This window comes from Arachis hypogaea, chromosome 11 (genome assembly GCF_003086295.3).
Source record: "Arachis hypogaea cultivar Tifrunner chromosome 11, arahy.Tifrunner.gnm2.J5K5, whole genome shotgun sequence".
Lineage (NCBI taxonomy): Eukaryota > Viridiplantae > Streptophyta > Magnoliopsida > Fabales > Fabaceae > Arachis > Arachis hypogaea.
In genome coordinates, this window is record NC_092046.1 from 108,871,445 (window position 1) to 108,897,448 (window position 26,004).

Below are 26,004 nucleotides of genomic sequence, written 5' to 3' on the forward strand. Positions count from 1 at the left end.
CGGTCCAATCTTGGTCCGATTTCTATAAAATTGGTACCGAAATTCTCGTCTCAATTTCCTCTATCACATTTAGCCATAAAAATAACATTTTTGGCTTTCTAGAATAAATTCTCATTTATGGGTTAATTAGCCATTAATTAACCGGGTCTTACATACCCCATCCTTCTTCCCCTTCAGATGTAAACAGGACCCACTACAGGATATAAAGGTGATAAAAATCTTGTCTTTTGGCTGCAAAGATTGATCAGGGACAGTAAGAGCTGGTAGTGTATTTTGGGTGGCGCCTTCAGCTTAGCGTAGGAATTTTGGTTTAGTCTCTCACTGTCGGATTGATCCACCGAGAGATTAGGAGTTGTGCAGACTGGTTAGATTAGTTTGGATTCCAGATTGGGGGCTTTCTTTATGGGCCAGGGCCCGGAGTGTTATATATATATATATATATATAAGCAGTATAAGTTGGTACACTGACTTGACTTCTGTATGACTCTTGTTTATAATGTTTGTGATGTATATTATTCTACTTATCTTACATGCCACTTTACTCATTGGTTTCTTGTAATTTTGTACGTGAATGTTTAAGCTTTCCGAGATCTGCCGTTTTTGTACCAAGATTTTCACATAAAAAAGAGGAAGTTTCCAAGAAAAATTAATCTCATGCTAACACGATTACAGGCTTAATAATAAGTAATAGTTAAGTCTAGGAAGGCAAGTTAGTAGCGCTCGGTTTTCAGTATGATCATGACATATTGGAAATTGGGTCGTTTTAGCGTACACTTGGCATAAAATTTCAGCGACTCCGCTTATACATCCGATAGTCTACACCGCTTCGGATAGTATAATCTTTCATCGCCATAATAACAGCTTCCCTGGAACTGAATTCCATTTCCACGACAAATTCACCATCTGCCACAATAGAAATTTCTACCACGACAGCCATACGATAAATATTTAATAAGTGAAATTAAAAGTAAATCAATACTCACTAAATCAATATTAATATAAATAAATTTTACATCAAGTTATTATTATCTCAATTTTAACAAAATAAAAACATAAACACATAAATAAATACTAATTAATAAATATTAATTAATATTTAACTAAATCAATAACTAACTAATAATATTATTAACTAAATAAACACATAAACAAATACTAATTAAGTATATTATCAAATGTCACGTAATTATTTGGTCCATCGATCAATATAAATTATTACAAAATTCTAATCCTTCGTATAAATATAAGCAATTACGTACCTGCATTCATATATTCTGGAAACTCCGGAGCATGCATGACTTCTAAATCCAAAATTCACATGAAAGATGGCTCCTCAAATGGATGTTCGTTTGCGAGTGCATTTGTCACGTCTGTCACATTTAGTGCCATAGTGCCGTCACCTTGATTTTCGTCTCCGTCTGGACCAACGACTTCGTAATTGCTTTCAAACTCTTTCTTATTGTCACTGTTGTAATCTTCCCGTTCAATATTTTGGTCGGCTTCAGATTGTTTGAATTCAATATACAACTCAATGAATGATATCTAAGTGTGAATTTCAATGTACATTGAAAGCATCTCTTACATGCTCGCTTCATCAGTTACATATTTGGTTTGAAATTGAACGAATCCACCAAATACCAGTATGGGATATCTGTATAAAATACATTATCTTTTTCTTGACAACCCAGAACCTATCTTCTCACAAATCACACCTTTTAGTTCTTCGAATGAGATTGTGAATGAAATAACAATATCTAACAGATTTTCACAAATAAATTTTACTCCTTCAGATGTTTGTAATAAAATCTGACCAAAGTAATATACTTTTAGTAAGATTCTATCATCTATTTTTCTCACTCACATGAATAAGAACTTCAGTATCAAATTTTTTTACTTGATACAAAAGAACAGAGATAGAGGAGCTGAGGGAAGAAGAACAACAACAACAACGAGAGGAGATCTCAGAGCTCGAATACGAGTTACACAGACTTATGTATATTTAGGAAAATGCTATGTGTCCTTTAAAATTCAGCCTTCAATCAGCCTTTTAATTCAAATAATATTATTTAATTAACATTCCTAGTTTGTAGTTAAACATGTTGGTAATTAAAATTAATTTAAATTTTAAATACTAGAATTTCTCTAACTCCCTGCTGACTTTATAAAATAGTTATTTTATCATTGTTTCATTTTTTTTGTACGTCCCCCCCTCTCTCTCTTTACAAAATTTTCATAGAAGATTATTACTACTCTACAGGTAAATTTATTACTTTATATTTAATATTTTATTATTATTATTATTAGATGAGTCATGCTATTTTGTTCTTATTTGGGGTGACTATACATGCTAACTCAAAACTCATTCATCATCATTGTTGAATAAAATTTTAATAAGATTATATCAACATTTGAATTAAACAATAAACGAATTATGAGTCTATGCATCAATATTCTTTCCTCTTCTTCACTTTTTTTTTCTTTCTTTCTTTTATTTTTTTATTTCTTTATCTCTAGAATGATTAGAGAAGACCACCAATATAAAATAATTAGACCGAATTAAAAATAAATAAATGAACAATTACAAGTATTCGGGAGAAAAAAAAAGATAACAAATAAAAATTTAATAAAGGTTTATAATTTTCAACAATTTTTTTATTATTAGTTGAATCTTTTTATTACTTATTTGAACATTAACGATGCTTTTAAAATTATTAAAATAGATGTTCATAATTTTTTTTAATTGTAACACATCTAAAATTATTAAGTTATACAGAAAATATTTTTAAAACACATCTAAAATCATAAATTTAAAATTTAAATTTAAACATTAAAAATAAAATTAATTTTTTATATCTTATTCAATAAAAGCTCATCTAATATTTCTTTTATTTAGTAGTTAGATTTTTTGGTTACTTATTTAAATATTAATACTTTTAAAATTATTAAAATGTATGTTCGTAAAAAAATTTATTTTTGTTTTCAATTGTAACATATGTAAAATTATTAAGTGATACACAAAATATTTTTGAAACACATCCAAAATCATAAATCAGAAATTTAAATTAAACGTTAAATATAAAATTAATATTTTTATATCTTATTTGATAAAAACTCATCTAATATTTGTTTTTTTATTATTTGTTGGATTTTATCGTTATTTATTTGAACATTAACACTTTTAAAATTATTAAAATGTATGTTTATAAAAATTAGTTATTTTTTCAATTATTACACATTTAAAATTAATGACTGATATACAAAATATGTTTGAAACACATCCAAAATTATAAATCTAAAATTTGAATTGAAACAATAAAAATAAAACTAATTTTTTTATATCTTATTCGATAAAAACGCATCTAATATTTCTTATTTTTCATTAATATTTTTAAAATGATTAAAATGAATAATTAAGCTAAGTTTTTTAGATCTTATTCAATAAAAGTATATCTAACATTAATTTAAAATATAATCTCTTTTAAGGGGTTTAGATGTGTGGGTTAATAATTCAAACCTTTAAAATTTATCTTTTGAATTTTAAAATTAAAATTTTTAATTTTACAGAATTTAATTTTTGGATGCGTATTTAAATGATAATTTATTAATAATTAAAAAAGCTAAAATTGAAACAAAAAATTTAAATTTCAGTTTTATTTAGTTTATATTTTAGATATGTATTTAATTTTCAAAAGACACTAAATTTATTTAGATGTATTTGTTTCAATGTTTTTAAATTATTGTAATAAAAAACTGAATAAAAGATCACTTTTAAAAAATATCTAACCATACGCATATATATATATATATATATATATATATATATATATATATATATATATAAAACAAATCGGACCCACCGATTAATATTCACAAATTTAAATAAAATATATAATAATCAAATCGGACCGTCCAATTTAATTTTTGCAAAATAAAAAAATTAAACCTATATAAAAATCGGACGGTTCGGTCAATTATGTCAAAATTTAAATTCTCCCTCCCACACAAATCAAACGATTTGATTGGTGGGTCAAATTTTTTTAACAAAAAAATTGAATGAACTTACTTTTTTTCCTATATTTCAAAAAAAAACTATCCCTCGTCCATATCTAACACCCTCATATTCTATATTCACGCACAACATACACAGTCCTGTATATCTAAAAAAATGAGCCTTGATTGATTTTGGTCACAATAATTGTGTACTGAATTCTATGAAGGTAAACAGAAACGATATGCTAAAATAGAAAAGATGCTGGAATATTCATCTCTGACAAACACGTGCTTCACATCACATGGCTGGTTATGGAAGCAGGCGAGCAAGCCACACAATACGATAGATGTGTTTGGCATTGTATAAATAATGCTAGGTAAAGAATAAAATTAGATTAAGAGTAAAAATTGTTCTTTTTATAATATAAAAAATAAAAGTATTATATACAGTGGATACTTTTATAAAAAATTAGTTATAATTTTTACATTTTACCTAACTTTATTTTTTATTTAAAAAATATTCGCATTCTACATATGATATAAAATATGACTGCACGAATCGGGTTCTTTTAGAGAAAAAAAATGATAAAATAAAGAATAAAAGATTTAGTTATCTTTAAATTAAAATAATAAGATTGACTTATATTATGATTAAAAAATTACTTTTTATTTTACTAATTTTCATATTCTGAAATCTTTTTCATGTTCAAGTATTAGCTACTATCCAGAATGGGTTTAATTTTGTTTCATAACTTCTAAAAAGTAAACAAAAAATTTTATATAAAAACAAATTTACTATTAGGCTATATATATTCAATAGAAATATATTCAAACCGAGTTCAGTGAGGTCCATGCAGGGATGCACATGTGTTTTCAAAAAAATGAGTGAATATATAATGGGGAAATAGGACAGTGATAGAGAAAATAGTTTCCAGTTTATCAATTGTCAGTTAATTAGATGTATGTGAAGTCGTTTTCAAATTAATGCACAGTGAACTTTGCTATAAAACTCTCCATAAGCTCATACTAGGCGTTTAGATACAAGCGTTATATACCTATCTTTTAAGAAGAAATTAAGATTAAGATATACATGTTATTTTACGTACTTACGTTATTATATATAGGTCAAACTAGAAATTTGTAAGTCAGCCACGGCATTTGTTCAACTAAGAATTAATAATACTACGACGACCACAGGATAGATGCCTGCCGCCTGGCCAACAAATTTGAACGAGTAGTGTTGAATATGTACAAATAAAACGGCTTTCCATTTTTTTTTAAAAAATCATCCAATGATCCTTTGCGTCTCATTGTTGCTTTAAGAACTTAGATCCTTAGAGGATCTAAATAAATGATAAAATGATAGAGGTCATTCAGATAAAGACGTTTAAAACAAGGTTCTGAAAACCGAACCGGTCATTGAACCGTTCTAAGTACTGGTTCACTGGTTCATAGGTTCAACCGGTTTGATCGTGGTTGAACCGTAAAAACCGTTTTATAATAAATAATAATTAAAATGTAAATAAGCACATGAAAATATAATTATAGTCTAATCTAAACTTTAAAATATCATTCAAATTAAAAGTACTACATAAACCAAATGTTATAATCTCATTCAAATACAAATTCAAAGTTCAAAAGTCCTCAAATAACCAATCAAACCCAACATAGCATCATCAAAATGATCCAAGTACTCAGACAAAATAAGCATTGGTAATGCGGTTTTCCATTTATATTCTGTAAAGCAATGTATCTCCAAGCAGGATCACTTTTCCCCCTAACACTACAAGTTTGTGATTGATTTTCGTTACTCGCGGGAGGAGGAGAACGTTCATTCGAAGCAGAATTTTTTTCAGCATTATTATTCCTAGGTAGGTCTTGGTTGATACTTTCTTCCATACCTAAATATTACCAGCAATCCAACCCAATAATCTCAACTCTCAATTTCACAATAAATGAACAAACAACATCCAAAATCCAAAATCAGAGTATACAAACAAGTACAACATCTCAGGTTCAATAAAATTCTTTGTTCACAAAATCAGAATTCAGTTCATCAGAGTTCAGTTCATCAGAGTTCAGTTCATCAGAATCAATGAAATCCCAAAATTATTTCATAACAGTTTCAGAGAGTAGAGACTCAGAGTTCAGTTCATCATAGCACAGTTCATCAGAAATAATGAAATCAAAAAATAAATTCATAACAGTTTACTCAGAGTTCAGTTCATCAGAGCACAGTTCATCAGAATCAATTCATCAGAGCACAGTTCATCAGAATCAATGAAATCAAAAAATAGATTCATAACAGTTTACTCAGAGTTCAGTTCATCAGAGCACAGTTCATCAGAATCAATGAAATCAAAAAATAAATTCAAAACAGTTTCAGAGAGTAGAGACCCAGAGTTCAGTTCATCAGTTCAGTTCATCAGAATCAATGAAATCACAAAATGAACTCATAACAGTTTCATTTTTTAGAGAGTAAAGACTCAGACTTCAGTTCATCAGAGCACAGTTTCATCAGAATTGGATTGCATCACAAAATCATGTTGATAACCTAATTAAAAATTACCTGGAAATGAGGAAATCTGTTGCTTTCTCTCAGAGCTTGAAGGACAACGCTTCAACGCTTCTCTACTGCTTTCTCAGAGGCAGAGCTCGACGGAGGTGACATGCGAAGTGGCTGAGGGCGTGAGTGCGACGGCGGTGAGGGCGTGACCGTGCTGAAGGTTGGAGTTGAGGGCGTGAGTGTGACGGCGGTGAGTGCGTTGAGGGCCTCCTGGAGTCTGGAGTTGACAACTGGGTGGTGAGTCCGGTGAGTGCGGTGAGTGCGGTGAGTGCGGTGACTGGGTGGTGTTCTGTTCCTTGGAAGGCTGGAGGAACGAGGAAGTGGAGGGCTGGAGGCTGCGAACCTGCGAAGGAGAAAGAAAACTCAGAATTAGGGTTCCCTCAGCAGCACAAAACGGCGGCGTTTTGCTGCAATGTTAAAAAACCGGCCGGGTCCCGGTTCGGTTCGACTGACCGGTAACCGGCCGGTTCGTCGGTTCAAATTCGGTTTTCAAATACTGCGGTTTTTACTATTGCCCGAACCGCTACAGCCACCGGTTCACGGTTCGACCGGTCCGACCGGCCGGTTCGAACCGGTTTTCAGAACATTGGTTTAAAATGTCTTTTTTTTAAAGATGTTTTTATGTTGTATTTTAATTGGTTTTTGTATAATTTATTCGGTGTTTCTCATCACATATTATTAAATTTCTCAAAAGATTTTCTTTCTAAAAATAATAAAAAATATTTAATTTAGACTAAAATAAAAAGGTAATAGATTAACTATTAAATTTTTTTTAAAAGATTATTTACATAAAAAATATATCACATTCATAAAATAATATATATATATATATATAAAACAAGCTCTTAAAATTTTTATAAATAAAAAAATAATTAATTTTTATTCGTATAATATATAAAATAATTACTATGTTTTTATTATTATATTATAGATTAAAATTTACTAATTTAAATTTTATTTTTATTTTTAATATAAACATTAGAAATAAATAATTTTTTTATAACAAGATGTAATGTAATAAAATATATATAATATTAATTAGTTTTTAAAATATTCTGAAAAGATGATTTTTTTAATAAAGTGTTATTAAAAAATTAACATTATAAAAACTAATTTCAACCAATATGATATAATAGGTTATTAAATATATTTAATACAAAACACATTGAATATAAATTTTTATTGAGTTTAAATTTTAAATAATTTTTAATTGAATTTAATATTTTTATTTTAAAGAGTTAGAATATTTTAACATCATTTTTTTCATATCTTTTTAATTGAGTCTTTGATTTTTAAATTATAAACCTTATTTATAATTAAGAGTAATATTTTAACACTACCAATTAGTCACACATATAAAAATACAAGAACAATTCTATTGTCATAATTATAATCTAATTTTATAAGCAATACAATACAATGAAACTATATATAAGTAATATAACTAAATTTTATCTACATCTATAGTCATATTTCATAAATAATATAATTAAATTATATTTATATTTATAATTAAAATATGAATAACAATATAAAAATTATCAGGATAGTTAATTTTTTTCGTTCATAAATTTTTTATTATTTTTGTTGTGAAAAGTTTAATTATTTTAATAATTAATTATTTTTTAAAAAAGATAATTGAATAACATAAAAAAGTCTTATTAAGAGTGTGGATCTGATATCAAATATATCCATAAAATAAAAAATATTAAAAAATTTTATTTTTATAAAAAAGTCAATAATTTTTTTGTTTACTTTTGTAAACATATTTACTTCTATTTGATTAGAGTGTGGATCCGATTCGATCCAATCCGATCATCTTACAGATCAGATCATATCCTCAAATTACAGATCAGAAACGGATAAATACTATGGATTTATATGGATATGATCTAATCTATGAACACCCCTAACTACTACTATAGGTTCATTGTTGCAAAAGAATGCTTCTTTTATTATAAACCATTATTAGATCTTAATTACCATTAAAACAACTTAATTGTCAACAAAGAGATAATACTTATTGGTCTCTAAAATTATGTTCGTATTTGAATTCATAGTTATAAAAATCGAACTGGATCGACCGGAAAACTAATGAACCGAACTAGTAGTTCGGTTCGGTTTACTCTTTGGACCGTTTAAGGAATAAAATCAGTGTGAACCGGTCTAACCGAACTGATCTGCTTGAAAAATTTTTTAAAATGTCTCCACAAGGTCTCGAACCAAGAACCTTGGAGCAAAAACAACCTCTACTTGCCACTTAGCCATTGCACTTTAAAGTATTATGTTTGACAAATACTAATTATATAGTATACATAAATATCTAATTTAATTTAATTTTTATTTTTTCTATTTTAAAATTAATTATATTTTAATTATATACCATTATTAATATAAATATAAATTTCACTAAAAATTTATTAATTTACTTGATCTATTTTATTGCTAGTATTTTGATTAAGGTTATTTATTTTGATGTTAGTGTTAAAATCTACTGATATTATAGTTAGATGATAGGCTTTGTGAATTAATTATTTTTTTATTATGTCAAAATAAGATATTATTGTAGCATTAAAATTTTATGATTTTTTTATGTTAGTTATTTTTAAAAGTTGAGACTTGATTCTTCATAAAATGTTAGTGAAGATATGTATTTCAAATTTTAATTTTAAGTTTTTAACTATTTTATATTTTATATTTATGTGAGACCGGTTTTATCGGTTCAACCAGTAATTTATCGGTTGAACCAATAAACCAGTGAACCAGTAGCTTGACCGGTTCGATCACTGGTTCGGTTCTAACAACTATGTTTCAATCTAATTTCAAAAATTTCGATTTACTCAATTTAGTCTCCCAACTTAATAGTTATGACTCACATTGGTTCCTAATCTTATTTTTGTCACTGTCTCACAAAATCGTTAACGACATGCTGAGATGGACTAACGACTGTTACATTATACATTCTAGCGACTGTTTGATGTGACAATTGAATTTTTTTTTACCTTTTTTTTTTCAACTAAACACTTAAAACCCTAATACGAGTCACGGATACCTAAGTTAAAAAATCAAACTAAGTAAATTAAAACTTTAAAAGTCAGATTAAAGCTTGAATATAACTTCAAAATAGAACTTTAACTTATGTAGTGATTAATTTAAATGAGAATCAAATAAATCAAAATTCAACATAATTTTTATCAATATTTTCAAATTCGAAATTTCTATACCAAAATTAACTAGGATTTTTCTTTAAATTAAAAATTTAATGAAATAGTGACTTTAATTATCTTAACCAATGTCCTAATTAATTATTTTTATGTCTTAAAAAAACTGTATATGAGAAGAAAATAATTAATTTGTTTACTTTAATAAATAGTTATTTTACTAAACTAAAAGAAACTATTTTTTAGAATTTTTTAAGAACTAATTAATATTATATATATTTTGTTACACTACATTTAGTTATAAAAATTTTATTTATTTCTAATGCTTATATTAAAAATAAAAATAAAATTTAAATTAGTGAATCTTAATATATAATATAATAATAATATAGTAATTATTTTATATATTGTACGAATTTAAATTAATTATTTTTTTATTTATATATATATATATATATATATATATATATATATGAATGTGATATATTTTTTTATGTAAATAATCTTTTAAAAAAATCTAATAGTTAATTTATTACCTTTTTTTTGTTTTAGTCCAAATTAAATGTTTTTTATTGTTTCTGAAAAGAAAATTTTTTGAGAAATTTAATAATATGTGATGAGGTACACCGAATAAATTATACAGAAACCAATTAAAACACAATATGAAAACATCTTTAAAAAAAGACGTTTTAGGCGTCTTTATCTGAGTGGCCTCCTAAAATAATAAAATAAAAAATTAATCGTAATTGAATTTATAATTTTTATTGTATATCAAATTTATTATTTTAATTTAAAAATAATTAATTTTTATTTTATTACATTATTAATTTTTTTATTTTGAAAGATATTGATCATATTTTGTACCAATGTTGTTGTACAAATAAATTGATGGTTGCATAAAAAGAATATATATCGAACGGTTTTTATTTGATTATATTTATTTTTAAAATTTTAATCCAATTTTATTTGTTATTCATTTTTTTATAAATATTTTCAGAGTATTGTGTTAAAATTATTTTCACGTGTATTCTAATTCTATTTACTAGAATAAGAATTGTTCTATTTTTTAATTTTATTGTTGTATTATTAGTTTTCAGTTTTGATTTGTTAATGTAATAATATTATTATTTTATGATAAATATTGACATGGTCACCATTAATACGAGCTATAACTCGGTCTCATAACCGTTACTGACCGTCGCCATAACTCGCCATTTGCCGTTATTGCTCAGCCCTTATGAGCTATAACTCGGTGGCGTTATTATTATCATAACCGACGTCCCAAACGGTAAGATAAAATCGGTTACGAAACCGATTTTATCACCTAAAATGTAACGGACGAATATATATATCTATAAAAGAAAGGTAAAGTATCTTTTTTAAGGGACAATTCTGAACTTGACACCATAACTGACTTAAGTATTGGAGTGCCTTTGCAGGTACACTCCCCCTCTTTGTATTGCTCGCACTCTCGCACCTACAGCGAACATAAGGAGCTCAGACTCTGAGGAGCAGGCGTTTAACCTTACAGCACATAGCTCGGCTGATCTTGAGGAGTTGAAGCCGACCTATTCCCAGGCAAGATCAATTGGCGCCCACCGTGGGGCCGAGGAAATCGTATTTTTTCTTTTAGTCCCATCACCTCCGTCTGCATCCATGGCTGACGCACCGCCTCCTTCACTGTCCGAACTTATGCGAATGGTAGTTGAGCTACAACAAGCCAATCAGCGAATGGCTGACGAGAACCAAATAATGGCTGCCCAAATTGCTGAAATAAATCATGCTCGGATTGAGCACAACGATGCTCATCGCAAGCGAGCAGAAGACGAGGAACATCAGTCCCAACCCACTCATGTTTCGGAGACTGCTCGACACGAGGAGCAGCAGCCCGAAGATGAAAAAGAAGAGTCCGAAGACCCTGTGGGTCCCTTCACAGAAGAAGTAATGAACTTCGAACTGCTGAAGAGGTTCACTCTGCCGCTGACCCTCACGCCTTATGATGGACTCGGAGACCCGAGGAAATTTCTAAAGAAATTCCGATCAATAATGATTGTCAATGGTGCATCAGATACAGTCTTATGTCGTTGTTTTCTGAATTATTTAGATGGTCCTGCACTTGATTGGTTGTGTGCTTTGCCTGCAGGTTCCATTTCGCGCTTTCATCAGTTGGCGAAGTTATTTGAAGAGCATTTCGCTGGATCCGCAATATACTTGCATGATTCCGATTACTTGAACACTATCAAGCAAGGACCGAACGAAAGCTTAAAGGAATTAATGACCCGCTTCACCAAGGTCGCGATCAGCATACCAGACCTCTACCCCGAGGTCCATCTGCACGCGATTAAAAGTGGCCTCCGACCCGGAAAGTTCCAGGAGACAATCGCAGTAGCAAAACCGAAGACTCTAGCAGAATTTCGGGAGAAAGCAAAAGGACAAATTGATATCGAGGAACTCAGACAAGCTCGGAAGTCTGACAAGTCAAACTTCCGCGAAGAAGATAAGAGCTCAACCATTAAGAAAAGTTTTAAACTAACACCTCGATTTGATTCCTATACGCAGTTTAACACTAGGAGGGAAGACATAATCAAAGAAATCTTGAACTCCAAACTAATCATGCCTCCAAGAAAGGCCGACACGTACCAATATGCAAAAAACATGGACAAATCGAAGTACTGCGCTTTCCACCAGAAACACGGCCACAATACCGATGATTGTGTGGTCGCCAAGGATCTTTTAGAACGACTAGCAAGACAAGGACACCTAGACAAGTACGTCGGTGGTCACATCCAAAAACGCGGCCCTAGTTCCACAACAAACGACCTCTCTGAACAAAACCGAGGAAAAGAGAAGGCATCTACAAGCCAATATGAAAGACCACGAGGTATAATCAATTGTATTTCAGGAGGATACGCCAGTGGAGGATACTCAAACTCGGCGAGGAAAAGATCGTTTAGATCCATATGTTCTGTAAACGGACCACAACAAGACGTAGCAACCACTAATCAACAACCCGAAGTCACTTTCACACACGCCGACTTCAACTCCAGTATACAAAATTTGGACGACCCCGTGGTGATCACCCTTCAGCTAGGAGATCTATTAGTGAAAAAAGTACTCTTGGACCCCGGGAGCAGCGCCGACGTTCTGTTTTACTCCACATTTCAAAAGATGAAGCTCAGCGACAACATGATGCACTCAACAGGAGGAGATTTGGTCGGCTTCTCAGGAGAACGAGTTCCAATACTCGGATCAGTGTGGTTACAAACCACACTGGGTGAGCATCCTCTTTCAAAAACTAATGATATTCAATATTTAGTAGTTGACTGTTTCAGTCCATATAACCTTATGGTCAACCTTTTTTAAATAAGTTCGGCGCCATTGTCTCTACCGTCCATCTCTGTGTAAAGTTTCCACTGCAGGGTGATCAGGTTGTAACCATCCATGGAGATCATAAAGAGGCACGACAGTGTTACAACATCAGCATGAAGTTCCAAAACCGCTCAACGCAACAAGCCAACAATGTCGACCTCAAACAAAAAGAGGACACACTGACCGACCTCGACCCAAGAGCCGATTTTCTTGAACGCCCAAAACCATCCGATGACCTACAAAAAGTGTATTTTAATAATGACCCTAACAAATTTACATATGTAGGTACATCAATCAACACAGCTGAGTTATAGGCCATAACAACCTTCCTGCAAGAAAACGCCGAGCTTTTTGCCTGGAAACCTGCAGACATGTCCGGCATTGATCCACAAATTATCAGTCATAAACTAGCAATAAACTCGGCAGTCCGACCAATACAGCAGAAGAAACAAAAACTCGGCGAAGAAAAGAGGAGAGCATCACTAGAAGAAACACAAAAGCTCATCAACGCCGAATTTATCAAGGAGATCAGATTCACTACATGGCTAGCCAATGTGGTAATGGTAAGAAAACAAAACGGTAGGTGGCGCATGTGCGTCGATTTCACCGATTTAAACAAAGCATGCCCAAAGGATTCTTACCCCCTACCATCCATAGACTCTTTAGTAGACAATGTATCAGGCTATGCTACTTTAAGTTTTATGGATGCGTATTCAGGGTATAATCAAATACTCATGCACCCCTCCGATCAAGATAAAACAGCTTTTATCACTGATTTCGGTAACTATTGTTATAAAGTTATGCCATTTGGATTAAAGAACGCAGGTGCAACTTACCAACGCCTTATGGATAAAGTGTTCGCCAAACAAATCGGCAGGAATATCGAAGTTTATGTTGATGATATGGTCGCCAAAACAAAAATCGGACATAATCAGATCAGCGACCTTACAGAAATATTCGGCCAGATCCGCCAGTACAACATGCATCTCAACCCCGAAAAATGTGCCTTCGCCGTTCAAGGGGGTAAGTTTTTAGGTTTTTTGCTAACATGCAGGGGAATAGAGGCAAATCCAGACAAATGCCGAGCAGTGCTGGACATGGCCAGCCCTAAAACATTAAAAGAAGTTCAGCGTCTCACAGGACGCCTTGCCGCACTTTCCAGATTTGTTCCCTGCTTAGCTTCAACTTCTATTCCTTTTTTCCAAACAATTAAAAAGAAAAATAGATTTGAATGGAACGACGATTGTGAGAAAGCCTTTTTGAAATTAAAAACAACTCTCTCACAACCGCCGATTTTACAAAAACCCCTACAAGGGGAAAATTTATTTCTATATCTGTCAGTTACTGATTGGGCGATAAGTTCGGCCCTTGTATCAGAGAGAAACAAAGTTCAGCATCCGATATACTTTGTCAGTAAGACTCTCCAACATGCCGAACTCAATTATCCAAGGATTGAGAAGCTCGCACTGGCACTAATATTCTCGGCACGACGTCTCCGACCTTACTTCCAGAGCCACGTTATTCACATCAGAACAGATCACCCACTGAGACAAGTGTTACGCAAACCAGAAATCGCAGGACGACTCATAAAATGGGCAGTCGAACTGTCTGAGTTCGATATCAAATACTAATCCAGAGGACCGATCAAGTCACAGTTTCTAGCAGATTTCATCGCCGAGCTTACTATACCATCCGAGGAAGATCATGCAAAACAATGGATCTTATATGTAGACGGATCTTCCAATAATGGGGGCTGTGGAGCAGGAATTCGTCTAGAAGCCGAGGACGGATTCATACTGGAACACTCAATACACTTAGCTTTCAAAGCCAGCAATAACCAATCCGAGTATGAAGCACTACTCGCTGGACTCCGACTCTGTTTAGATCTCCACATCTCGACAATCAAAGTATATTGTGATTCTTTGTTAGTGGTACAGCAGGTAAACGGCCTCTTTCAGGTAAAAGATCCTCTACTCTCTAAATACCTGCTATTAGTAAAAAAATTATCAACAAAATTCGTCAAATTTAAAATAGAACATATACCACGCGAACAAAATCAAAGGGCAGATATCTTATCTAAACTCGGCAGTACACAATCCGAGTTATCCACACTGCAACAGTTCACAATAACATCACCCACTGTTACTCTGACAAATGTGTTAAGTGTTACACATGTAAAAGATTGGAGGGACGACTTTATACACTATTTACAAACAGGTAATATACCAGAAGGGGCCGAGAACAATAAAAAGTTCCGACGGTAAGCATCTTCCTTCACAATACTCAATGGGACATTGTATCGACGAGGATATACTCGCCCCCTACTCAAATGCCTCAACAAGTCAGAAGCTGACATAGCATTAGCAGAAACACATGAAGGAATCTGTGGCACACATACAGGAGCTCGGAGCCTAGCATCAAAGATCCTCCGAGCTGGATTCTTTTGGCCGACTTTGAAACAGGACAGCCAACAAAAAATCAGGTCATGCCAGAATTGCCAAAGACACGCACCACTGATACACATACCTGCCGAGCATATGCATCATTCAGACATCAGCTGGCCATTTAACCAATGGGGTTTGGATATACTCGGGCCGTTCCCTACGGCACCGGGCCAGGTAAAATTTCTTATTGTCGGCATTGATTATTTCTCCAAATGGGTGGAAGCCCAACCTTTAGCAAAAATAAAATCTCAACAAATGATTTCATTCGTTTGGAAAACCATTATTTGCCGTTTCGGCATACCTCAACATATCACAACTGACAATGGTCGCCAGTTTGCCGATCAGAAGTTTCAATCTTTTTTGCAGAATCTCAAAATAAACCAACACTTCGCCTCTGTTGAACATCCTCAAACGAACGGACTAGCTGAGGCCGCAAATAAGGTCATCCTGCATGCACTAAAGAAAAAGCTAGATGACGCTAAAGGACTGTGGGCCGAACTAATACCTGAAGTCCTTTGGGGATACAACACCACCCCACAAACATCAACAAAAGAAACGCCATTCAGGCTGGTATACGGATCGGAAGCCATGATCCCCCTGGAGATCTCCCAGAACTCAATCCAAACTTACATCGACAATCAAGACGAAGCTCGGAGATCCGAGCTGGACATCATCGAAGAAGTAAGGGACATCGCCGCCTTGAAGCAACGCGCGGCCCAGCAAGCAATTGCAAGACAATACAACAAGTCGGTCAGAAGTAGATCATTCGTCAAAGGAGACTTAGTCCTCCGCAAAACCGAAACTGCTCGGAAACCACCAACACATGGAAAGCTCGCAGCCAATTGGGACGGTCCATACCGAGTATCACAAGTACTCGGTCAAGGAGCATACAAGCTAGAATCACTAGATGGTAAACTCATGCCTAATACATGGAATGTGTCTTCCTTAAAGAAATTTTATAGTTAAAAGACAGGGACAGGCTTGTACTCTTTTTCCTACTACCAAGATTTTATCCCAAAGGGTTTTGCTTGGAGAGGTTTTAACGAGGCTAGCCTACCTGCACCTTTGTATTCAAAAGGTTCATAAAGACTCCGAATATATAGGAGGCAAATATTATCTTCTTTATCAAATAACTATACGACTGATATTATCAATCCAACATAACTCTATCAATACAGCTCAGACAAAGCCCAATACATGTCTAAGCTACAACCTGCAATTATCAGATAACAAAAAAAATACCAATAAGCTCGGAACACTTTCCGACGAATAACAAACAGCTTTTATAAAAAGCGTCACATTCAAAATTCAAACAAGTCAAATTCAACAAAGTTCAAACCAAACAAACTAACTATTACATATGCAAAATAAATTCAAATAAGTTTCTAACAAAACACATTAAACATTATCGGCTTCATCTTCTGCATCGCCATCATCTTCGATTAGTTGACCATCTCGAACTATCTTTCTAGGATCCATGCCAGAGAGATCGGCATCCGGAGCCAAAAACTTAACCTGCAACCTTGCCCTTTCAAACCCTTCAACAAATGAATCTAATATCTCATCCGCCTTTTTCTTCTCCATCTCCTTAAATTGAGTAGTAAGCTCAATCAGACGAGTTTGCATGTTCACCAGATCACTTTCCTTTTTCTTCAAATTTTCCACATCTTTAGAGTAACTTTCTTTAGTTTCCTTCAACAACTTCTTGGTCTCAGTCAAACGCGCTTGAAGCTCAGCAGCAACACTCTTACTCTTCACCAACTCCTCCTTCAAAACAGAAACCTCTCCTTTCTCTGCAACAACCCTCTTATTTTTCAACTCTTGGCTACGCCCAAGACTTGCAAGGCGCAGACCAACAACCTAAAGAAAGACATAAAACCATAATTCATAACACTCCTAGAGGAAGAGTAAGGAAAAACCAATAGGTCATTACCTGCATATACTGCCCAATAGCCATGTCCCCGACTTCCTTTGCAAGAGTAACATCAGCCGACGACTGACAATACTCGTCCACCACAGCCATATAAGGATACTCCTTTTCCCACACCGAAAATGCCTCACTTTGTTCAGAAATTTCATGAAGCCTTTTTTGATTACCCATAAAAGCCTGTATCTCTTCCAGAGGAACCCCTACTTCCTTATCATCAGAATCATCAGACAAATCAACAAGGTCAGACTTCTTTCTTTTCTTCGCAATCACTTTCCTCCGACCTTGACGAGGCTGCGTAACCTCGCCGGCACCAGCAACTTTCTCAGCATTAGACGACGATACCTCCTTCTCCAGATTCTTATTCTTGAAGCGCGTCCTCAGAGACGCAGCTGAAACACCAGGGTATTTACCACCTGCGAAAACAAAACAACATCAGAAATATGACAAGAAGCAATAAAGACCTTAGAAGCAACCCTATAACTCACCCAAATAGGCTACCACAGTATCTTTATCCTCCTCCCAATTCAGAAGCTCATACATTGAAATTAGGTCTCCCCGACCGATATTTTCAACAAGAAACTCAATCACACAAACATTCCTCGGGGAGATAACCTCAGAACCGAGTATATTTTGAGGTTCCGAACACCAATACAACGGGAATTTCTCAGCCAGATTTTCATCTACAGAAAACGGAAAATCTTTTTCCAAAGCCCTAACCTTTAAATACATCTATTTGAAATCTTTAAAAGAAGATTTGTACAATTTGAAAATGCCAAAACCAGGGGTGCTATTGAAGTTTATCCAACCACCTTTCCACACCCCTTTGGCTTGAAATAAAGAAAAGAAAAGGTCAACAAATGGCACCACTTCCAGAAACTCCATTAAAATTTCAAAGGAACGAAGAAACGCCCACCCATTTGGATGAAGCTGCGACGGAGCGTAGTTTAACTGCCTCAAGACCTGACATTCGAAATCAGTGAAAGTTAACCTAACTCTCAACTCCTCAAGAACGCAGCTGTGCATATAGAAAAATTCAAACCCTCTGCCCCGGTGATAAACCCTATCATTAACACTACAGGGCAGTAACTCAACCCCAACCCCAGAATTCTGCCTCACCACCCTACTAGCATCCACCTCCTTAACAGCAGCTTCATCACAGAACAGTGACACCCGAGACCTCACGTCATCCCCAACCCAATCATAAGACCAGTCTATTTCACCTTTCTTCTCCTTCTCAAACCCCATCAGAAACAGTAAACAAACATGCAACCAAGAAATACAAAGGGATGAGAGAAGAAACGAATTAGAAGAACACAAACCTAACCATACCTCTCTTGCTCATTCTCCACACAAGAAGCAGAAAACCAAAAACGCCCAAAATTCCAATCAGCAGAAACAATTAATCGCAAACAAAAAAACGTTCCAAATATCAACCCTGCCTCAGTCACATCAAACGGCGAAAAGAGCATTGGAAACCATCAAAATATTAATGAAGCTCCCACTCCTTCTCTCTCCTGAATAAAAAGCGCGCACAATTTCCCACGTGGCACAGATGGGAAGTTACTTTAATGAAGTACGTTGAACTGGGGGCTCACTCAGTAACCCACTTTTACCGAGTTATAACTCATCACAAAAGCTCAACCTGCTTCATTAAAAAACTTCCCTCAGGCTAAGCTTGGGGGCTGTGACATGGTCACCATTAATACGAGCTATAACTCGACCTCATAACCGTTACTGACCGTCGCCATAACTCGCCATTTGCCGTTATTGCTCGGCCCTTATGAGCTATAACTCGGTGGCGTTATTATTATCATAACCGACGTCCCAAACGGTAAGATAAAATCGGTTACGAAACCAATTTTATCACCTAGAATGTAACGGACGAATATATATATCTATAAAAGAAAGGTAAAGTATCTTTTTTAAGGGACAATTCTGAACTTGACACCATAACTGACTTAAGCATTGGAGTGCCTTTGCAGGTACACTCCCCCTCTTTGTATTGCTCGCACTCTCGCACCTACAGCGAACATAAGGAGCTCGGACTCTGAGGAGCAGGCGTTTAACCTTACAGCACATAGCTCGGCTGATCTCGAGGAGTTGAAGCCGACCTATTTCCCAGACAAGATCAAATATGAACGAAGAATAAGGATCTGAACGAAAAATTGAAATTAACACAAATGGAGATGATATTATTTTTATTTATATGAAATGCATACAATAAGTTAAGAAGTGAAAAGAAATAAAATATTAATACTTTAAGAAGAAAAACAAAAGGTAAAGTGATTAGCTCAGGGACTCCTTCGCTTCCGCGCTCTCTGAAGTTTTTGGGCAAGCTTCATAGCTATTGCATCCATCACCAATGTAGGTGTTTTTTTTTTTGCTCAAATAACCATTCATTTCTTTCCTTCCACAAACTCTAACACAAACTAGCAATCTTTTTCATACTCCTTTGTACTCTTCCGTTTATAACTTTTGTCCAACCTTTGAATTCACCAAGTAACAAAATTAGGAAGCAGTAGCTCAACTTCTTCAACGTACACAAGAGATACTGTAGTCCAGGCTAAAGTTGATAGTGGACATTTCAAAATGTAGTGCATGACTGATGTATCTTTAGATGATATCTATTACAAGTTGGCAATGTTGATGAAAAAATTTGTTAAATGAGTTCAAGCACATAAATTCTTTTATATACAGCTCTCCAAATGAAAATTTACATTTTTAAAAAGTTTTCAGATTACAAATAGAGTTCCATAACTTCTGATTTTGTAGCAGATGGGAGCATTACTCAATGGGTGGGAGTCAGAAGCCATAAGCAATTTGATACCTGGATGTGACATCGTAAGTTCCATATTTGTTCCATGCCCAACTCCACGAATCATGCCCAGAACCATTAATCGGAGTGGCTAGAATTCTGCCTACCATTTCAGATGGGAAAGTGTTTTCAATTAAGGTTCGATTCCATCTCGTTTCTTCATTGATCAAATCTTTGACCTGATAGACATTTGAGTTGTTTATACTTGTACTATTGATCATAAAAGGATAAGATGAATGAAGCCATGGATCATTGAAAATTCGAATATTGTCTCTAGCACCTATACTCCATCTTAGACCCTTTTCTAGAACTATTTTTCCTTCTAGTAGCAAGCTCTGCCAACCTTAAGATGATTGAGATCCCTATTCCCCATTCAATAGCAATGAATGAGATTTAGTAATAACTCTCCAACATTGTTTTCCAAGCAAAGCCAAATTGTGAGCCCTTAAGTCTTTGAATCCTAGTCCACCTTCTCTCTTTGGTCTCGTCATTGTTTCTCAGTTGATCCAAGACATTCTACGCTCTTCACCTTTTTGGCCCCACCAGAATTGATTTAGGATTCAGTGAACATCATCTAATAGAGTGTTAGGGAGTTTAAAGCATGATAACATATACACCGGGACAGCCTCTCCTACTGCTTTGATGAGCACGTGTCTCCCTTCGGCAGAAAGGAGGTTTCTCTTCCAATACTAAGCTTTCCTTTGGAATATCTCCTTTATTTTCCCAAATGTCACCTTTTTTTATCTTTGCACTATTGAAGATAATCCAAGGTATTTATCTTGAGTTCCTATGTGTTCTATATTCATAACTTCTGCTAACTGTACTCTGAGATGCTGAGGAGTGTTATTGCTAAAGAATAATGCTGACTTATGTAAATTGACTTTTTGATCACTCACTTTTTAATATTGCAAGAGCATTGAAAGAATGTTTTGATAAGAGTCCAAGGAAGCCTTGTTGAATAGAATAGAGTCATCTATAAAAAGTAAGTGATTGACTGATGGGCTTCTTCTGTTAATTTGAATTCCTTGGATTATACTATTTTGTTCTGGCTTATATAGCATAAAGGAAAGACGTTCAACACAAATAAGAAATAGATAAGGTGATAAGGAGTCTCCTTGATGCGTGAGTATATTGTACCCTTTTTCTTATTATTTTTTAGTTATTTTTAGTTAGATTTTATTTAGTTTTACTTGATTTCAGTGTAACAATTCTCTTTGGATGCTACTTTGAGTTGTTTTAGTATTTTTATGATTTCAGGTTAAATTCGAAGCAATTTGGCAGAGTTATGAGCTGAAAAGGAGAAGCTGGAAGCACCCCCTGGGCCCTAAACGCTTCAGTAAGGCTCCAAATCCAGCAACGTCCCTGTCCCTATAGGGTGTTAAACATCCATCTGTGTTTAGCGCTAAGCCTTGGCGTCTGAATTCACCCTTTTTGTGCATCTTCAAGTGGATTTAGCATTTATTAGTTATATTTTATTTTTTTTATAGTTTTTATTTACAAATAATATCTTTTAATTTTAGGGTTTAATATTTTACTTTATTTCTGAATCAAAATTAGGAGATATAAAAGGAGAAAGATTCTCCCTTTTAGAGGATTCGAACATTCTCTCTTCCACACTTTTCGGAACCCTAGTTTTCTTTGTAAGTCATGAGCCACTAAACCTCTGCTTTTCTATTTTAATTACTGTATTGATTTAGTTTCAAGGATTGTTTATGTTCTTAATTTTATGTATCTGGGTGGAACGAGAGTATGACCTTTATTCTACATGAGTTCTTATGATTCTTGAGAGAGTTATCTTGCTTGAACAACAGATTGAAAATAAATTCCCCCTAAATTGTTAATTACATGACCTAATTGGGATATGTAACATATAATCCTGTTAGCTTTGGGTAATTAGGTTTTTTGTGGCCATAAACTAGTTTTGCACTTAACCCTCTAATCAGAATTAAGTGACCATGACAGTGGTGATTAATGAAGGTTAGAGAAAAATAAATCACTAAGAGATTATGGTTTAGTTAATTACAGTTTTCTAGCGAATGAATCATGCATTGTTAAATTAGTTGGTGAGAAATTTTAATCCAAAAAAGTAAACATCTCCAAAGCTTTAACTGTTTTCTCTCACTGTTTTTATACCAAACCCTTTATTTGCTTTCTTTATGCTTTTGATTATTGCTTTATGCGTTTTCAAGAACAATGGTGATGACTGGTGATGCTTTGAGGTCGGTGGACTTGTTGGATGTGGATAGTGTGCCAGGCACTATATCCTTGGAGTGATTTATGATGAAATAGATGTTGTTGTTATTTTTCTTCTCTGCCGCAAGAGTGTGCTAGGCACTATATCCTCAGAATGAGCATGCAAGTGTGCTAGGCACTATATCCTCAGAACAAAAGTGTGCCAGGCGCTATATCCTCGGACGTGGCAGAAAGGCGACATCCGGAAGGATGTGTCGGGTTGGCATTCATAGACTGACAAGTGATATCACGAGCCAATAGGATAGGCATTCATCATGTGCATTTACTATGTATTTTTTTTGCTTTGCCTAATTGCATCTCTTGCCTAAATGAATAATATGCTTATTTGCTAGTTGTTTTACTTGCTGTACATGTATATTACTCGTGATTTACTTGCTTGTATTACTTGTGATTGTCTGGTGCTGAGGAGGTAGGCAGGTGGTGGCGATGGGATTGCACGGAGGTTAGGTTGGTGAAGGTTATGGGATACAGTAGTGTGATTAGTATTAGTTAGAATTCTCCTAAGTTTAGATAACCCGGTCTATGTTTTAAGTTCTTTATTTATTTAATTTATTCTAAACTTGAATATCCGTATCTGATGTGAAGTTTTAGGATTGCCTTCAGCGTCCTGGAGCCTTACATCTTACATATTGGACACTGTTACCATACTGAGAACCTTCGGTTCTCATTCCATACTTTGTTGTTGCTTTCTCAGATGCAGGTCGCAACCCACCTCGGTGAGTTGCTTTGATGGTGACAGAGCAGAGGATCCTGGATATGTTTTGGAGTCTTTTTGATTATTTGTTTGTTCCACACACTTTTGTATTTACTTATGCCTAGAGGCTTATTCTGAGAGAAAATCTTGTATAAGCTGTTTTTAACTTTTAGATTTCTGTATGGTCTGTATATAGCTAGCTGGCTTAAACTCCGTGGGCCGAGGCTAGATCCTTATACTCTAATATTTTGTTATATTATATCTTTTCTTGTGTGTTAAGTTAGTAGCTTCGTGTGTACGTTCTGTGCTTTTCAACTCCTGTTTTTAAGTTGTATCCTTCATCGGGCTTCTAAAATATATTACTTCTTCTATATATATTAGATGTATAAACTTTAGACTTGTTGTAACCTTTGATTAACCTTTACTTTACGGCGTGAGGTAAGGCTTAGGGTAATTAGGGTGTCACATTTAGCTTCTAGACTATATTACTTCTTATATATATATATATATATATATATATATATATATAAACTTTAAACTTGTCGTAACCTTTGATTAACCCTGCGAGGTAAGGTGACGAATGGACTTTTGCTAGTAAAGAATTTTTATAAAAATAATCGGTTGTAAGTATAGTTTCTAAACCAACAAAAATCCCTTCGTACACAAACTTTGGTTGTCACAAGTAACAAAACCCAATAAAATTTATAACCGAAGTATTTAAACCTCGGGTCGTCTTCTCAAGGAATTGTAGGAAAGTATGATTTATTATTGGTTATGGAAAAGGTATGTTTTTGGGTTTTTGAAATAGGGAACAAGTAATTTAAATGGCAAGAAAAATAAATTAATAATTATAAAGAAAACTCTTGGCAAGATATGAGAACTAGAAATCCCATCCTGTTATCTTTATCAGGTGTGGTGAGAATTGTTTATCGCTCCCACTTAGTTAACCCTTACTAAATAAAGGAAAGTCAAGTAGACCAATCAATTTGATCCTCAAGGTCCTAGTCAACTCCTGTGAAAAGACTAGTTTTAGAGCGATCCAAATCAATCAGCGAGAATTCCAATTTTTGATCAACTGCTGAGTTTGATAACTTAAGTGTCACTAATTACTTAACCAAAGCCAAAAGGGAAAAAATCTAAATTATATTGAAAGTATCATAAATAGAATAAAATAATTATAAATCTGAAATACCTCAAATTATATTAAATAGAATATTCAAATCTAACATGGAAAGATTCATAAGCCAATTTGGCAACATAAATAATTAACAAGTAAAAGCATTAGAGTAACTAAAAGTAGAAGAGAAACATAGATTAAAGGAATATTGAACCTGGAATGGAGTAATAACCATAAAGTAAAAGAAATCCTAATTCTAAAACTTGAGAGAGAGGAGAGAACCTCTCTCTCTCTCTCTCTCTCTCTCTCTCTAAAACTACATCTAAAATCTAAAATTGTGAATTATGAATATTTGATGAAGTTGTCATTTATGAATAGATTGATTCTCCCACTTTATAGGCTCTAATTTGTGTTTTCTGGGATGAAAACTGGGTCAAAAACAGCCTAAAAATTGCCCCCAGCGATTTCTGGTATGTACAGGTTGCTGCAAAGTCACGCGTTAGCGTCGTCCACGCGTTAGCGTGGATTGGGTTTTTGCCAGGTCACGCGTCCGCGTGATCCACGCGTGCGCGTCGCCTAGTGGTGCACGAAATTGTGATGTCCAGGCTCGAACCATTCCTGGCACGTGAGCAACTTGGTACGCGTAATAGTGATTACACATTCATAATTTGTCACAACTTCGATACAACTGACCAGCAAGTGCACTGGGTCGTCCAAGTAATACCTTACGTGAGTAAGGGTCGAATCCCAGGGAGATTGTTGGTATGAAGCAAGCTATGGTCACCTTGTAAATCTCAGTCAGGCGGATATAAAATAATTATGGATTTTTCGAATAATAATTAATAGAATAGGGATAGGAATACTTATGTAAATCATTGGTAGGAATTTCAGATAAGCGAATGGAGATGCTTTTCGTTCCTCTGAACCTCTGCTTTCCTGCTATCTTCATCCAATCCGTCTTACTCCTTTCCATGGCTGGCTTTATGTGATACATCACCACTGTCAATGGCTACTTTCGGTCATCTCACGGGAAAATGATCCAATGCCCTGTCACGGCACGGCTAATCGTCTGGAGGCATCACCCTTGTCAATGGCTTCATCTTATCCTCTCAGTGAATAATATTCTCACGCACCCTGTCACGGCACGGCTATTCATCTGTCGGTTCTCGATCATGCCGGAATAGGATTTACTATCCTTTTGCGTCTGTCACTAACGCCCTGCAACCGCGAGTTCGGAGCTCGTCACAGTCATTCAATCATTGAATCCTACTCGGAATACCACAGACAAGGTTTAGACCTTCCGGATTCTCTTGAATGCCGCCATCATTCTAGCTTGCGCCACGAAGATTCTGGTTAAGAGATCTAAGAGATATTCATTCTAGCTTATTTCATGTAGAACGGAAGTGTTTGTCAGGCACGTGTTCATAAGGGAGAAGGATGATGAGCGTCACACATAATCATCACCTTCATCACGTTCTTGGGTGCGAATGGATATCTTAGAAGAGAAATAAGAAGAATTGAATAGAAAATAGTAGTACTTTGCATTAATCTTTGAGGAACAGCAGAGCTCCACACCTTAATCTATGGAGTGTAGAAACTCTACCGTTAAAAATACATAAGTGAAAGGTCCAGGCATGGCCGTGTGGCCAGCCCCCATGGTCTAAG

General features: G+C 34.3%; 2 protein-coding genes across 2 annotated transcripts; both read left to right on the plus strand.

Moving 5' to 3' along the window:
- The first annotated feature begins 11,373 nt into the window (after positions 1-11,373).
- Positions 11,374-13,080, plus strand: LOC112721605 (uncharacterized). The gene has a single exon (XM_025772653.1). It carries the CDS (start codon positions 11,374-11,376, stop codon positions 13,078-13,080), a length of 1,707 nt encoding a protein of 568 aa, XP_025628438.1.
- A 377-nt stretch (positions 13,081-13,457) lies between these two features.
- LOC140176166 (uncharacterized) lies at positions 13,458-15,444 on the plus strand. Its single transcript, XM_072206056.1, has 5 exons — positions 13,458-13,665; positions 13,804-14,109; positions 14,428-14,641; positions 14,723-15,044; positions 15,268-15,444. The coding sequence occupies exons 1-5, from the start codon at positions 13,458-13,460 to the stop codon at positions 15,442-15,444; spliced, it is 1,227 nt and encodes a 408-aa protein (XP_072062157.1).
- The last annotated feature ends 10,560 nt before the right edge of the window (positions 15,445-26,004 follow it).